Source organism: Nicotiana tabacum, chromosome 14 (genome assembly GCF_000715075.1).
Source record: "Nicotiana tabacum cultivar K326 chromosome 14, ASM71507v2, whole genome shotgun sequence".
Lineage (NCBI taxonomy): Eukaryota > Viridiplantae > Streptophyta > Magnoliopsida > Solanales > Solanaceae > Nicotiana > Nicotiana tabacum.
In genome coordinates, this window is record NC_134093.1 from 19,158,407 (window position 1) to 19,173,244 (window position 14,838).

The 14,838-nt window shown below is 36.8% G+C and overlaps 1 protein-coding gene across 2 annotated transcripts; it reads left to right on the forward strand.

Annotated features, from left to right (window-relative positions):
• Positions 1-8,956: 8,956 nt before the first annotated feature.
• Positions 8,957-12,602, forward strand: LOC107814059 (heterogeneous nuclear ribonucleoprotein 1). Of its 2 annotated transcripts, XR_001654477.2 has the most exons (3): positions 8,957-9,310; positions 10,398-11,685; positions 12,211-12,602. XR_001654477.2 is itself a non-coding variant. In XM_016639386.2 (2 exons), the coding sequence occupies exons 1-2, from the start codon at positions 9,089-9,091 to the stop codon at positions 11,574-11,576; spliced, it is 1,401 nt and encodes a 466-aa protein (XP_016494872.1). In that variant the 5' UTR covers positions 8,957-9,088; the 3' UTR covers positions 11,577-11,840. The 2 variants fall into 2 exon arrangements, 1 of the variants encoding a protein (XP_016494872.1); XM_016639386.2 differs by lacking the exon at positions 12,211-12,602 and having other exon boundaries at positions 10,398-11,840.
• The last annotated feature ends 2,236 nt before the right edge of the window (positions 12,603-14,838 follow it).

Genomic DNA, 14,838 nt, shown 5'->3' on the forward strand with positions numbered 1-14,838 from the left:
TTCCGATAGTGCGAGACTTTTCAGATGTGTTTCCTGTAGACCTGTCGGGCATGCCACCCGACAGGGATATTTATTTTGGTATTGACTTGGTGCCGGACACTCAGCCCATTTCTTTTCCTCCGTATCGTATGGCACCAGCAGAGTTGAAGGAATTAAAAGAGCAACTTCAGGAGCTTCTTGATAAGGGAATTATTAGGCCTAGTATGTCGCCTTGGGGTTCACCGATTCTGTTTGTAAAAAAGAAGGATTGTAGTCAAGAACAAGTATCCTTTGTCGTACATTGATGATTTATTTGACCAGCTTCAGGGAGCAAGGGTGTTATCTAAGATTGATTTGAGATCTAGGTATCAACTAGTTGTAGATTCGGGACTCGGATATTCTGAAGATGACATTTAGGACCCGCTATAGTCACTACAAGTTCCTTGTGATATCTTTTGGGCTGACCAACACCCCAGCAACATTCCTGCATCTGATGAACAGTGTATTCTAGCCATATCTTAATTTGTTTGTCATAGTATTTATTGATGATATCTTGGTGTACTCACGTAGTTAGGATGAGCATGCACATCATTTGAGGATTGTACTACAGAGGTTGAGGGAGGAGAAGTTTTATGCCAAGTTCTCCAAGTATGAGTTTTGGCTCAGTTTGGTATCGTTCTTAGGGAGCGTGCTATCCAGTGACGAGATTAATATGGATCTAAAGAATATAGAGGCGGTTTAGAGTTGGCCCAGACCGTCTTCAGCTACTGAGATTCGGAGTTTTCTCGGCTTGAACGGATATTATCGTCGCTTTGTGTAGGGTTTCTCGTCCATTACAGTGCCTTTGACCAGGTTGACCCAGAAGGGTGCGCCATTCAGGTGGTCGGATGAGTGTGAGGAGAGCTTTCAGAAGTGCAAGACTGCCTTGACCACAACTCTAGTTCTAATTTCGTCTTCAGCATCAGGTTTTTATACTGTGTATTGTGATGCTTCTCGGATTGGTATTGGGTGTGTACTGATGCAGGAGGGTAGAGTGATTGCTTATGCTTCACTCTAGTTGAAGCCCCATGAGAAGAACTACCATAATCATGATTTGGAGTTGGCAATCATCGTTCATGCATTGAAGATTTGGAGGCATTATGTCTACGGTGTGTTTTGTGAGGTATTTACGGATTATCGGAGTCTCCTGCACTTGTTTAAACAAAAGGATCTAAATTTGAGGCAGCGGAGATGGTTGGAGCTACTAAAGGACTATGATATTACCATTCTGTCTCATCCCGGGAAGGCCAATGTAGTTGGCTGATGCCTTGAGTGGGAAGGCGGTGAATATGGGCAGCCTTGCATTTATTCTGTTAAATGAGAGACCGCTTGCATCAGATGTTCAGGCCTTGGCCAATTAGTTCGTGAGATTAGATATTTCGGAGCCCAGTCGGGTTCTAACTTGTGTGATTTCTCGATCTTCCTTATATGATCGCATCAGAGAGCGTCAGTATGATGATCTGCATTTGCTTGTCCTTAAGGACACGGTTCAGCACAGTGATGCCAAAGAGGTTACTATTAGGGATGATGGGGTGTTGTGGATGCAGGGTCAGATTTGTTTGCCCAATGTGGATGGGCTACGAGAGTTGATTCTCGAGGAGGCCCACATTTCGCGGTATTCCATTCATCCGGATGCCGCAAAGATGTATCATGACTTGAGGCAGCACTATTGGTGAAGGAGGATGAAGAAATATATAGTGGGTTTTATAGCTCGGTGCCTAAATTGTCAGTAGGTGAAGTACGAGCATCAAAGATTGGGCGGATTGCTTAAGAGGCTTGAGATTCCGGAGTGGAAATGAGAGCGTATCACCATGGATTTTGTAGTTGGGCTCCCATGAACTTCGAGGAAGTTTGATGCTATTTGGGTGATTGTGGATCGGTTGACCAAGTCCGCGCATTTCATTCATATTGGGACTACTTATTCTTCAGAGCGGTTAGCTGAGATCTACATCCGCGAGATTGTTCGCCTTCACGGTGTACCTGTGTCCATCATTTCAGATCAGGGCACACACTTTACAATGCAGTTTTGGAGAGCAGTGCAGTGATAGCTAGGCATACGAGTTGAGTTGAGTACAACATTCCACCCTCAGATGGACGGACAGTCCAAGCGCACTATTCAGATATTGGAAGATATGCTACGCGTTTGTGTCATAGATTTTGGTGGTTCTTAGGATTAGTTTCTACCTCTTGCAGAGTTTGCCTACAACAACAGCTACCAATCGAGCATTCAGATGGCCCGCATGCGGCTTTGTATGGGAAATAATGTCGGTCTCCGGTGGGTTGGTTTGAGCCAGGTGAGGCTAGGCTATTGCGTACTAATTTGGTTCAGGATGCTTTGGACAAGGTTAAGTTGATTCAGGATCGTCTTCACACAACGCAGTCTAAATAGAAGAGTTACGCCGATCGGAAGGTTCGTGATGCTGCTTACGTGGTAGAAGAGAAGGTACTGCTCATAGTTTCGCCTATGAAGGGTGTTAAGAGGTTCGGAAAGAAGGACAAGTTGAGCCCTCAGTATATTGGGCCTTTTGAGGTGCTTGAGAGGATTGGAGGTGTGGATTATAGGCTTGCATTGCCGCCTAGTCTATCGAGTGTTCGTCCAGTATTTCATGTTCCCATGCTCCAGAAGTATGTCGGTGATTCGTCTCATATTTTGGATTTCAGCACGGTTCAGTTAGATGGTGATTTGACTTATGATGTGGAGCCAGTCGAGGAGGCTACTTGGGAGACCGAGCGGGAGATACAGAGCAGATATCCACGTCTATTTGAGACTCCAGGTATGAATCTAGACCCGTTCGAGGATGAACGTTTGTTTAATAGGGGGAGGATGCAATGACTTGTTTTGAGTGTTGTTACCTCATTCCCCATTTACTGCTTATTTTGTGCTCAATTGTTGTTATGTGACTTACCGGGGTAGTTGTTTTGGTTTCGGGGATGTTTCGGAATAAATTGAGACACTTAGTCCCAAGGTTGGAAGTCTAAGTTGAAAGAGTTGACTGGATATTGACTTATGTGTAAATGGCTCGGGAATGGAGTTATGATGGTTCCAATAGCTCTGTAGGGTGAATTTGGACTTAGGAGTGTGTCCGGATAGTGATTTGGAGGTCCATATGTGATTTTGGCTTGAAATGGCGAAAGTTGGAAAATTAGAAATTTGGAGAGTTAAGAGTTTGACCGAGAGTTTACTTTGTGGTTACCGGGCTCAAATTTTGATTCCGGAAGTTGGAATAGGTCTGTTGTGTCAATTATGACTTGTGTGCAAAATTTGAGGTCAATCAGAGTTGATTTGATAGGTTTCGACATCGATTGTAGAAGTTGGAATTCATTAGTTTTCATTAGGCTTGAATTGGGGCGTGATTCGTGTTTTTGATGTTGTTTGATGTGATTTGAGGCATCGACTAAGTTTGTATCATGTTTTAGGACTTGTTGGTATGTTTGATTGAGATCCCGGGGGCCTCGGGAGTGATTCAGACTAGAATTTGGACTTAGGAGGATTTTGTTACTACTGATGTCTGGTGCCATCGCACTTGCGGAGGTTTGGTCGCAGGTGCGTGACCGCAGAAGCGATCCAGTGGTCGCATGTGCGAGGGTTTGTCTGCACCTACGAGATCACATATGCGGAGAGTGGAGGCGCAGGTGCGAGGTCTGGAAAGGGAACCTGGGGGCGCATGTGCGGAAGGATGCCCACAGATGCGGATGCGCATCTGCGCATGAGTGACTGCAGAAACGGAAATGGGAAGGAGACTGTGGAGTCGCAAAAGCGATAAAGACTCCGCAAAAGCGGAACTGCAGAAGCGGTTAAGTGGCTTCGCAGGTGCGAATCTCCTGGGCAATGTATTTAATTGAAGGGTTCCGAGATTTTATTCATTTTTGGACTTTGGGAGCTCAGATTAAGGCGATTCTTGAGAGAGGTTTCGCTGATTTCTTGAGGTAAGCACTTTTGATCATTTTTATTCAATAATATAGATTTTCCACCTAGTTTATGTATTTTTAAGGTGGAATTTTGGGAGTTTTGGGCTAGAGATTTGGAGAGTAAGATTTGGGAATTTGAGTGATGATTTGGTGTCAGAATTTGATAAATTTGTTATGGTTGGACTCGTGCTTGAATAAGTGTTAAGATTTTGTAACTTTTGTTGGATTCCGAGAGTGAGGCCCGAGTTGACTTTTTGACTTTTGTTAAAGAACTTAGTTTTTTCATATGAAATTGATTCCTATAGCTTGAGTTGATTGTATCGAGTTGTTTGTGGCTAGATTCAAGGTGCCCGGAGGCCGATTCGCGAGGAAAGGGCTTATTGGAGTAGAGATTTGCATAACTTGAGGTAAGAAACACTTCTAAACTTGGTTCCGAGGGTATGAATCCTTGAATTACATGTTATGTGGTTGGTGTTGAGGTGACACACATGCTAGGTGATGGGCGTGTGGCGTGCATCGTAGTAATTGTGATATGGTCGATTCTGTGGTACTGTGTGGTCATCAAACCTTGTTTCTATTCATGTGATCTCTATGTGTTAGAACAATTGAGCTATAATCCATGCTAGAAATCATGTTAGGCTATATGCTTATCCGGTTGAGACCCACTGGGGTCATTCCTACTGTTGAATTATTTGCTTAGATGGAAATTTTGTACTTAGTCACATCTATCATTTGCATATCATATCTCAGTCTTTATTACAATTTATTGTTGTGTTATATATCATTGTTTGGACTGATCGGCGATTTTTGAGCCCGAGAGATTGATGACTGAGTTGGGGCCCAAGAGCCATGTTGTGAGTGAGATTTATGGGATCGAGCTGCGCGGCGTAGCAAGCCAGATTGGCTTTATATATTATTATTATTATTATTATTATTATTATTATTATTATTATTATTATTATTATTATTATTATTATTATTATTATTATTATTATTATTATTATTATATGGATCGGTCTGCACGCCGCAACAAACTTTTTAGGCATTATTATTATGGCGTCGGGTTGCACGCCGCTGCAGGCCAGATTGGCTTATTATTAGCGCTTGGGCAGGATCTGCCCCTCCGGAGTCTGACATACCAGCAATGAGCGCATGTACCGTACAATGCTGAGTGACTGAGTTTGATGAGCGAGAATTGAGACAGTCAGATTGAGTACTTTGAGAGTGTTACGTGAGGTTTTCATTGTGTTGCATCACATGTTATATGCACATTGGCATGTAGATATAGAGATATAATATTCCTCGTATTAGTCATACTTGGCATATTTTATTGTATTGAACTTAACTGTTAAACCTTAAAGCATGTCTACATTTGTACTGGGTACCAACAGATTATGAGTTTCTCTAAGATATTATTGCCATATTTCTTGTCATTTCCGTACTCTTAAACTCTGTATTTGGATTGTATTGGTTGAGCTCGTCACTGCTTTCAGTCCAAAGGTTAGTCTTGTTACTTATTAAATTGGTTGTACTCATACTATACTCTGCACTTCGTGTGCAGATTCAGGTACTTTCGGGCACAGAGGTTGCTAGTGTTGGAGCTTATTCAGTTCAGAGACTATCGAGGTAGCTGCCTTGGCGTCCGCAGACCTTGACTCTCTTCCTTTATCTCTTAGTTTCATTTATATTGTTCTACCTTCCTAGACAATATTTCAGTTGACATACCGTGTTATTGTATAGATGCTCATGTACTTAGTGATACCCGAATTTTAGAAAATTCTGTATTGAGTTGTAGTGTTCTCGTGGAGTATTTATGAGATTTTTCTCTTGAACTTATATTACTATGTCTTTCCAAATTTAAAGATGCGTGTTTTTTGTGTGAAAGTCGGCTTACCTAGTATTGCGATAGGCGCCATCACGACATGTGAGATTTGGGTCGTGACACTTGTCAATTGACTTAATATTTTGATACTACTTCTCTTTTAATATGACATAATTATATATTTTCTTATTCTGGAATTTTTGTTTTCTTTTACACTTATGTTATATTGTTCAAATTCTTCAATTGTATAAATTTATCAATAATTTTCTTGAGTGTTATTAATTAATTAAAATATAAATATTATAAAATTATCTTTATCCCTCTCTTTTCGTACATTCTTTTCTATTGTAATATTTGATTAGTTTTCTCATTTTGTATTTTACTGCAAATTTAAATAATATAATTTTTTTTACTAAATTATAATTTTGAATTTATCAAAAAGTATAAAGAGATAATACCTTTTATATTTTTTATAAAACATATAATAATAGTTTTAATAATTAATCATTTGTTTTTTATATTATCTTATGTATAATATCCTAATATTTTCTTTATATTTTTGTATTTTTCTTTATGAAATTATGAGTTTTATTTATTAACTAAAATTTTCTACATGAGAAATTTAATTAGTATATAAATTTTTACGCTATCGCTTGATTTTCTTTTAGTATTCTTCCTTTATGACTGTTTGTTTATTATGATTTTAGTTATGTGTATATGTACGACTTTTCTCATAATAATTCTAATTATAAGTCTTATATTTTTATATTTTCCCACAAATTTATATTTTAATTCTTTTTTGTTCGTTACTTATCTAATTGTATTATCCATTACCTAATATTATTAAATTGACATATGAATTTTTAATAAATTGCTAGCTTAGTATAATAACTACTCCCAAATTTGAATTGAAAGTTTTTTATTTCTTAATTTTTGTTTTTATTTTAAAATAATGTTAAAACTCCAAATTTGAATTGACAACTTTTTTTTATTTTATTTAATTTTTTTGTTTATTTTAAAAATAATTTTAAAACTCCAACTTTGTTTGAGCTTTGTCCTAAAAATCTACACTTGTCGTCTTATATTTTTAGTTTTTTATGTTTTCTTATTTTTGTTTTCTTATTTTAAAACTTCAACTTGAAATTACTCCCCAATTTAAATGGGTAGTTATTTTTTATTTATATTTTTGTTTTTTATTATAGATAATTATAAGATATCTACATTTATTAATTCAAAATGAGTAACCAATTAATTTAAAATTTAAAATTCAAAAGGTTTTTTAGTTAGAAAGCTAGTTTATTTTTGTCTTAACAATGCCACTTGGCTTTTTGTGGTTATGCCACTTAGTTTAATGAGATTCTTTTGCTTCTCCTATTCTATATAGATAGATTATATTATCTGAGAAAATATTTCAACCTATTTTGAAGCAAAAGTCACAGTTCTATTGTTAATTTTAATTTTGCTTTTCTTACATTAGAAAACCACAACTATAACAAATCAGAAAACAAAAGCAAAAATAAATTCTCTTAAGATTAAACAAAGTTAAATTATTTTATGATCCAAACACCATGTTTAACTCGTAGAGTGTAAAAAATGACGGTTAGAAACTCCCAAGCTTGATGTACAAAGCAGAAAAATTGAACCAAATAAAAGTATAAGGGCTAGAAATACAATTAATCTATTCCAAAAGTACCATTCAAAAGTTGGAGACATGTGGTATATCATGATTTTACGGTATATACTTAGGTATCCCTTTTTTAAATAATTATGATATTCGCCATATACCATAATACACTTTGCATCGAATTTTATGAGAAACCATGGAAAGAGTTTTGATTTTCTGGAAGTGGAAAATGTTGCAAAATCAGAATATAATCACCCAACATTCTAATAAAATGACATGTAGCATAACATTCCAAATTCTTTATAAAACATTCACATAACTACCACTAAGTGGTCATATATGCTTTTGTACTATTTCTAAATTATTCATTTTCACTTTTATTTTTGCGGTCTGTTGTGAACTTTTCTCTTAAGCTTGATTAGAAGTAACTAATTATGAAATCTTCTAAACTAGTTTAACATTTATGAGTAACATATATATTTAGGTTTCAATATCTTCTAAATATAGGCGTTTGGACATTTGATGGAAACTTTGAAAAGACAGTTTTTGAAATTATATTGAAAAATAGTTTTAAAAGTTAAAGTTGTATTTGGTCATGTATTTTACTTGAGAAAAGTTGAAGGGTGGGTGTGAGAAATTTTTTTACCCAAAAACTGGCACAAATCACTTTTTAGAACTTGAAATTCTTTCTTCTAAATTGTTTAAAAATCTGATCAAATTCCAGTAACAAAAAATATTTTTAATTTTTTTAATAAATTAAAAATTTTATGTCCAAACGAGAGCAAATGGACAATATCATATTTAATTATTCCCACAAAAGTGTGAGTTAATGATCAACTTCTATTTTAGTACTTTCATCACCATTATGTGCTATTAATGCCAATATGCACTAATTTAATGATGCATAAATATAGTCGTAATTATTTCTTATCTTGTGATAAAAAGGGCATAGACTCATTTTGAGTTTAAGCTAAATTATTCTAAACAGCTTCAAAGTTTCAATTAAAATAGATTTCGAGTATTTAATTTTTTATTTTTCTTATTTCTTTTTCGTTTTGAATTATAGCTTTTGACAAGCGGTCAAATTAGCTTAGACTTGTTATAATACTAAATTGATTTAAATGTTAATCTAATCACCATGCCACAAAATTTCACATCTAATTTTCAATTATATCTCGATTAGTGTATTTAAAGGTTCATAAAATGACTTCTTAAAACGAAAATTATTTTGTGTACATATAAACTATTTTACTCGTCAATCAAATTTAATATTTTCATTTTGCACTTCTATTTTAAGAAATTATATTACCTTACGGATAATCACTATTCTTCTTTTAAATTAACATCTCATCGCCTAATTTTATTTAAAAAACTTGTAGTCCCTCCCTCATGAACAAATTTCTATAGAGAAGCAAAAAATAGGAGGTTGAAAAATATAAAAATTTAAAAGGAAACAAAAGAAAAAAAAAAGGCAAAAATAAAATAAAATCAAAGCATCGAATAGTGACGTTAGTACATAGTTATACACTTTAGAAAAAAATATCTCTTACAAATAATCGAATATCACCACATTTCATCACATTAAATCTGAACCGTTAACTCCTCGTACGCTAACATAGTTCCCCTTATTCACTTCTCTAACCCTCGTTTTCTTTGTCTTTCTCCTCTTTCCTCAAGTCGGCCGCGTCTCTCTTCCACTCCTCAGAAACCCTAAAATGGATTCAGATCAAGGGAAGCTGTTTATCGGAGGAATATCATGGGAGACAAGTGAGGAGAAACTGAAGGACTATTTTCAAGGATACGGCGACGTTTTGCAGACTGTTGTTATGAGAGATAAGATTTCCGGGAAGCCACGTGGCTTTGGTTTCGTTGTCTTTGCAGATCCTAATGTTCTTGATAGGGTTCTTCAAGATGAACACGTTATTGATGGCCGTACCGTGAGTCAATTCTTTTTTTTAATCCTCAGATTTATAAGTACTTTTTTAGACTATATTTTTCTGCTTCGTTTTATCGGGGGTTCTGTTTACACTAATTTTGTTGATTCTTGTTTACTTCCTTAGATTCGTAGATATTTATTGTTTTGGAGCTTTATTTCTGGTTTTAAAGCTAATTTGGCTTAGTGGGTAAGTTTATTTCATTGATTCTTGTTTTTTTGTTATTAATTATTTACACTAATTTGGATTATGGGTAACTGTATTTCATTGTGGTTTTTTCCTTAGATTTATTGATATGTACTGTTTTGGACCTTTATTTGTCTGCTTACTTCGTGTTTTTTTGGGGTTAAAAAACTAATTTGGGTTCTGGGTAAGTGTATTTCGTTGGTTTTCTTGTGATTAATTGTTTGTGGGTTCAAGATAGACTTTTTATTGATGGCCGTATAGTGAGTTTTCCCCCCTTAGATTTATAGACATTTAAGTACTCTGTTGGACCTTTATATTTCTGCTTCATTTGTGGTTTCTGTGAGATTAATTGTTTGTGGGATTTTAGTTTAGGCTTGATAGTGTTATTCAAGGTAAGATTTATTTGATGGCCCCCATAGATTTATATGTGTTTTAGTGCTTTTTCATAGAGCTTATTTTTCTTACCCCCCCCCCCCCCCAAAAAAAAAAAAAAAAACACTTACTTGTGTTTCATTGATTATAGAATCCTTAGATTTGTAGATGTTCACTTTTTTGGACTTTTTATTTAACTGCTTCACTTGTGGTTCTTTTTTGCTAATTTGGCTTCTGCATAACTGTATTTCATTGATTCTTGTCTTTGAGATTTATTGTTTGTGATGTTTTCAAGATTTTTGAAAAATGCCATGTATGTTGGTTGTTTTAGATCTTTTGTTGCATTCATTTCACCCTATCAAAGATCTCAGAAGGTTCTGTAAAGTTTTTCTATGTCATACAACTATGACTCATTTTGTATGCTTTATTGAGTGCTAATCTGATTGCTGGATATTTCATGCTGATCTTTCGAGGGGTGTTGTTTTTCATGTAAGCCTTTATCGTTGGTTTACCTGACATATTTGTTGTATAGGTTGATGCTAAGAGGGCCTTGTCGAGAGAGGAGCAGCAGGGTTCAAAATCTGGAAATGCTAATAGTGCCAGAAATTTTGGAGGTGGTGGAAATACCAGGACCAAGAAAATTTTTGTTGGGGGATTGCCTCCCACTTTGGCCGAGGATGGATTTAGGCAATATTTTGAAGCTTTTGGTAGCGTCACTGATGTAGTAATTATGTATGACCAGCAGACCAACCGACCTCGTGGGTTTGGCTTCATTTCATTTGATTCTGAAGATGCAGTAGATAGAGTTTTACAGAAGACCTTTCATGATCTGAATGGAAAGCAGGTAGAAGTGAAGCGTGCTCTTCCTAAAGATGCTAATCCTGGTGCTGGTGGCCGTTCCATGGGCGGCGGAGGCGGTAGTGGTATGGGTGGCGGAAGTTATCAGGGATATGGTGCATCAGGTAACAATCCTAGTTCTTATGACAGCAGAATGGATTCCAGCAGGTACATGCAGTCTCAAAATGCTGGAGGTGGCTATCCATATGGTTCATCAGGATATGGTACCCCAGGTTACGGTTATGGACCATCCAACAATGGTATGGGCTATGGTGGTTATGGAAGTTATGGTGGAGCCAATCCTGGCTATGGAGCTGCTGCAGTTGCTGCCTATGGAAATCCAAATGCACCCAGTACTGGTTATGGAACTGTTCCTGCGGGTGGACCAAGAAGCACATGGGGTTCTCAGGCTCCTTCTGGATATGGGAACGTGGGCTATGGTAATGCTCCTTGGGGTGCTTCAAATGCTGGTGGTGGCGGTGGGCCTGCTAGTGGAGGATCTGGTCAATCTCCAACTGGTACCACAGGATATGGGAATCAAGGTTATGGTTATGGCGGTTATGCTGGAAATGATGGTGCTTATGGAAATCCATCTGGGTATGGGGCTGTTGGACGTGCCAGTGGTGCTCCAAGTGGTAATTCACCTGTTGGAGGTGGTGCTGCAGGAGACATGCAATCAGGTGCTGGGGGTTACATGAGCGGTGGCTATGGTGATGCCAGTGGAAACTCTGGCTATGGGAATTCAGCATGGAGGTCTGATAACTCGCAGGGTTCCGGTAATTATGGTGCTCCACCAAACGGAGCTCATGGTGGCCAAGCTGGATATGGTGGTGGATATGGAGGTGCTCCCAGTCGGCAAGCCCAACAGCAGTGAATGAGATGATTCGTTTTTGTCTCAGACTTCACCTTTTACTGGAGAGTTTTGCTTCACTTTTGCGTTTCACATGCTGCTCTTGCGAGATGTCACCTGCTAAATGAGACTGGTTGGATTGCTTGAATCCCCTAGTAGTTTGCAGTACTTATTTTCTAGTTTATAATAACTAGTATTGTCACTAGTATTACCTATTTCTGTTATTGTTGTTAAGTGCATTCTTGATCTGGCTTGCTTATGGTTATGTTTATTAGTTAATGTGGTTCATTTGTTTTCGTAGTGCACATATATATTTGCTTTTGTTAAACTTGCGTGAGTTTACCTTTTGATTGAGCCATGGGTTGTGGAGTTAATATTTGAAGTGTGGCTTTAACCCTTTCCCTTCTGAAGCAGGATGGTATGGTGCTATTTTACATATCATTTAAAGAAAAAGTTAAAAAGAAAAATAGAACTCTTTCTATTTTTCTTTGCTTGATGTAGTTGGACCATGAGATATGGTGGTGCTACTTACTCATAGGAGAGCAGTTGTAGCAGACTTGGTAGATCAGTACGTAATGGCTAGCGATAATGTTAGCGGTAGTTGAATTTTGAGAATGGCATAATCATTTCCCCCTGTATTTGACCTTGTGTTGTACAGGAGGAGAGGCCTGAACACTGAATGTGATGAACAGTCCACTCGGAGAAAAATACGACCTGGGTGCTGGAGATGTTGTTTAGTGAAGAAAGGTACCGTACTTGTGGGTTTGGCTTGTTTGATGTGGTATTATCCTGAAACTTGTCATGGTGAGGCAGACCAAGGCCAAGCAGGCGCTGTTGAGTTGTGTAATTTGTGCAAGGGTGAAGACTAACAGCCATCCACATGGTATATGTTGCATCCAGCTGATTTTGAGCGTCGTATTGGTTTTCTTTTGAAATTGGAGAGTTAGACTTCTAGTGTCTCGATAATTTGATTAGGTACTTGACAATTTAACTTGCAGAACTTCTTTAGGTGTGAAACAGCTTTTGTCAATTAAATGGATTCTTTCTCAAGATGGTTGTTAGAAATTAGCATGGTTTAGGTCACTAGTGTAAGTTGATTTCTCTTGCCAGTTTCCACCATTACTTCTCGTGTTTATCCATCATCTTATATTAGTAGGTGCCTCGTAGAATTAGAATTCAGCCTGCGGATTGTAGTTAGTTGAGCTTTTTATACTGGTAAGTTGGATCAGTAGTGTAAGATGTTCTGAGTTTCCATCTTCCGTGCTTCTCACATTGCTGCGTTATCTTATATCGGTAGGGTAACTTAGTAGTAGTATACTGCCTGTTACATCAAATTAGAAGTGTGTAGCTTGTTAGTTGAGCTTTTTTATACTGGAGATTGCCTTGTGTAATAAGAGCATATTGCTTTTTCAATTCATGTGGTAATTTAGCTCCCGGATTGGCCTCTTAAGGAGCTAAGTTCTTTTCTTAGGTCGAGATAGGTTCATGTTTCCATCTACGGTCTATATGGGCGAGAGTTGACACTATCTTGGTGTGCGTCCATCTCTTGTTTTATGAATACATCTGAGGTGAAAAAGTTTTGGATCTTGTTGCTTGTTTACTTATCATTTTACTCATCCTTGTACTTTCCATTGCGTGTGCAATTTCCTGTGCTTCCAAGCATGTGTTCTTTGTTCTCCTTGGTTACCATAGCTGAGAGGGAGTAGTGTCAGTTTTAATGTTGTCAGTTCTGGAAATTAGTAGTGAATTGAGTCAGTAATTGAATCAATGAATTAAGCAATTGTGAATGGGTGAGGTCCTTGAGAACATGAAGTTTTAGCATGGCCTAATTGGGTAAAATAACTCATATCCGAAAGCAAGACTTTCAGTGTTAAAAAATTGGAAAAGAAATACGAAAAGGCATAAAAGTTTTAACCAGTTTTTAAAATTTGTGAAGATTTTCTTCGTGCAATTTTCTATATTAACTTGAACTCTGAAAAGAGGACGATATGGTGCCTACTCGCGTGCCCTCAAGGGCATCAGGAGAACCCGAGTATGGTTGTTTATCGGGTGGATATTTACATTTAACGGATTGGTTTATTGGTTATCGGCTTATAAATATAGTAATTTGCTAGCCAATCAATAAGATATCGGGTTAGCTATAATCAAGCGGTTTATCGGCTAAATTAAATAAACAATAAATATAAAGTACACGAACTATAACTCAATAGAAATAAGGGGAAACTTAATACATATTCCATATTCACAAAAGAAAAGGCTGAACAATGAACATAAATAATTGTCTGAACAAATGTAAGACTCTAAAATACTGAACATAAACAATTGTATCAAAATTACAAGGGAAAGGCTATAGCACTGCCACTTGCGGTTTATCAAAATAAAAAGGGAAAGGTTATATGCACACGGGTAAAAATGTCAATATAATAGTAATTCTTAATGGGTTAAACGGTTTATCCGATAAAAAAATTGAGTAATCCGCCCTACACCGATAAATCGTTAATTATAAAATTCAAATCCATTCACCAATAAGCCAATTTTGCGTTTTGGTTTTGAACAGTCCTAAAACCGAGAATCAAATGCACCTATTTCTTTTCTGAAAATATATTTCTAAACTGAAGTGCAGTAATATAAAGGATGAAAAGGGTCATTTTCTGCAAGCGTGCGTTTGAAAGGAAAAGAAAAGTGTGAATAAGAAAGCGTTTTCTTTCAAGTTTCATACTCTTTCTGCAGATTTAGTTTGTAAACAAATTTCTGCTGGAAATTCTCGACCGTTTTCTCACAATATCCTATTAATTAAACAGCAAAAAGATGCAAAAACTAAAAAAAGGAAAAGTTCTTGCACATTTTTCTTCTTTGCAGACAACCAAGTGATTATCTCTTTCCTTAAACTTAAGAATATTTGTAATTTCAAATTTTAGTCGTCCCAGCTTTTCCCACTTAGGGTTAGCGATAACAGTTTTTTTTTTTTTTTGCCCGGTATCCAGTATGCGTATTGGTGCCCAACTAAATCCGGATTCGTCCGGGAAGTCCCACTCTGGAGGGGTAAAATGCTCCCTAACAAAGGCGACTGCATACGAGACCGCTGATTAAGAATGAAGGAGTACTTACCACTCTACCACAACTCTTATTGGTAGCGGTAACAGCTTGAAATGTAGTGCTTCTGCCATAATCATGAAGTGTAATTTGCATGAAGCAAGTAATATTCCTAAAATTTTATAATTACCAAATTGAATAATAGTTAAATTATTTGAATTGGCTATTGAAAATTACTTAATAAGCTGCAACT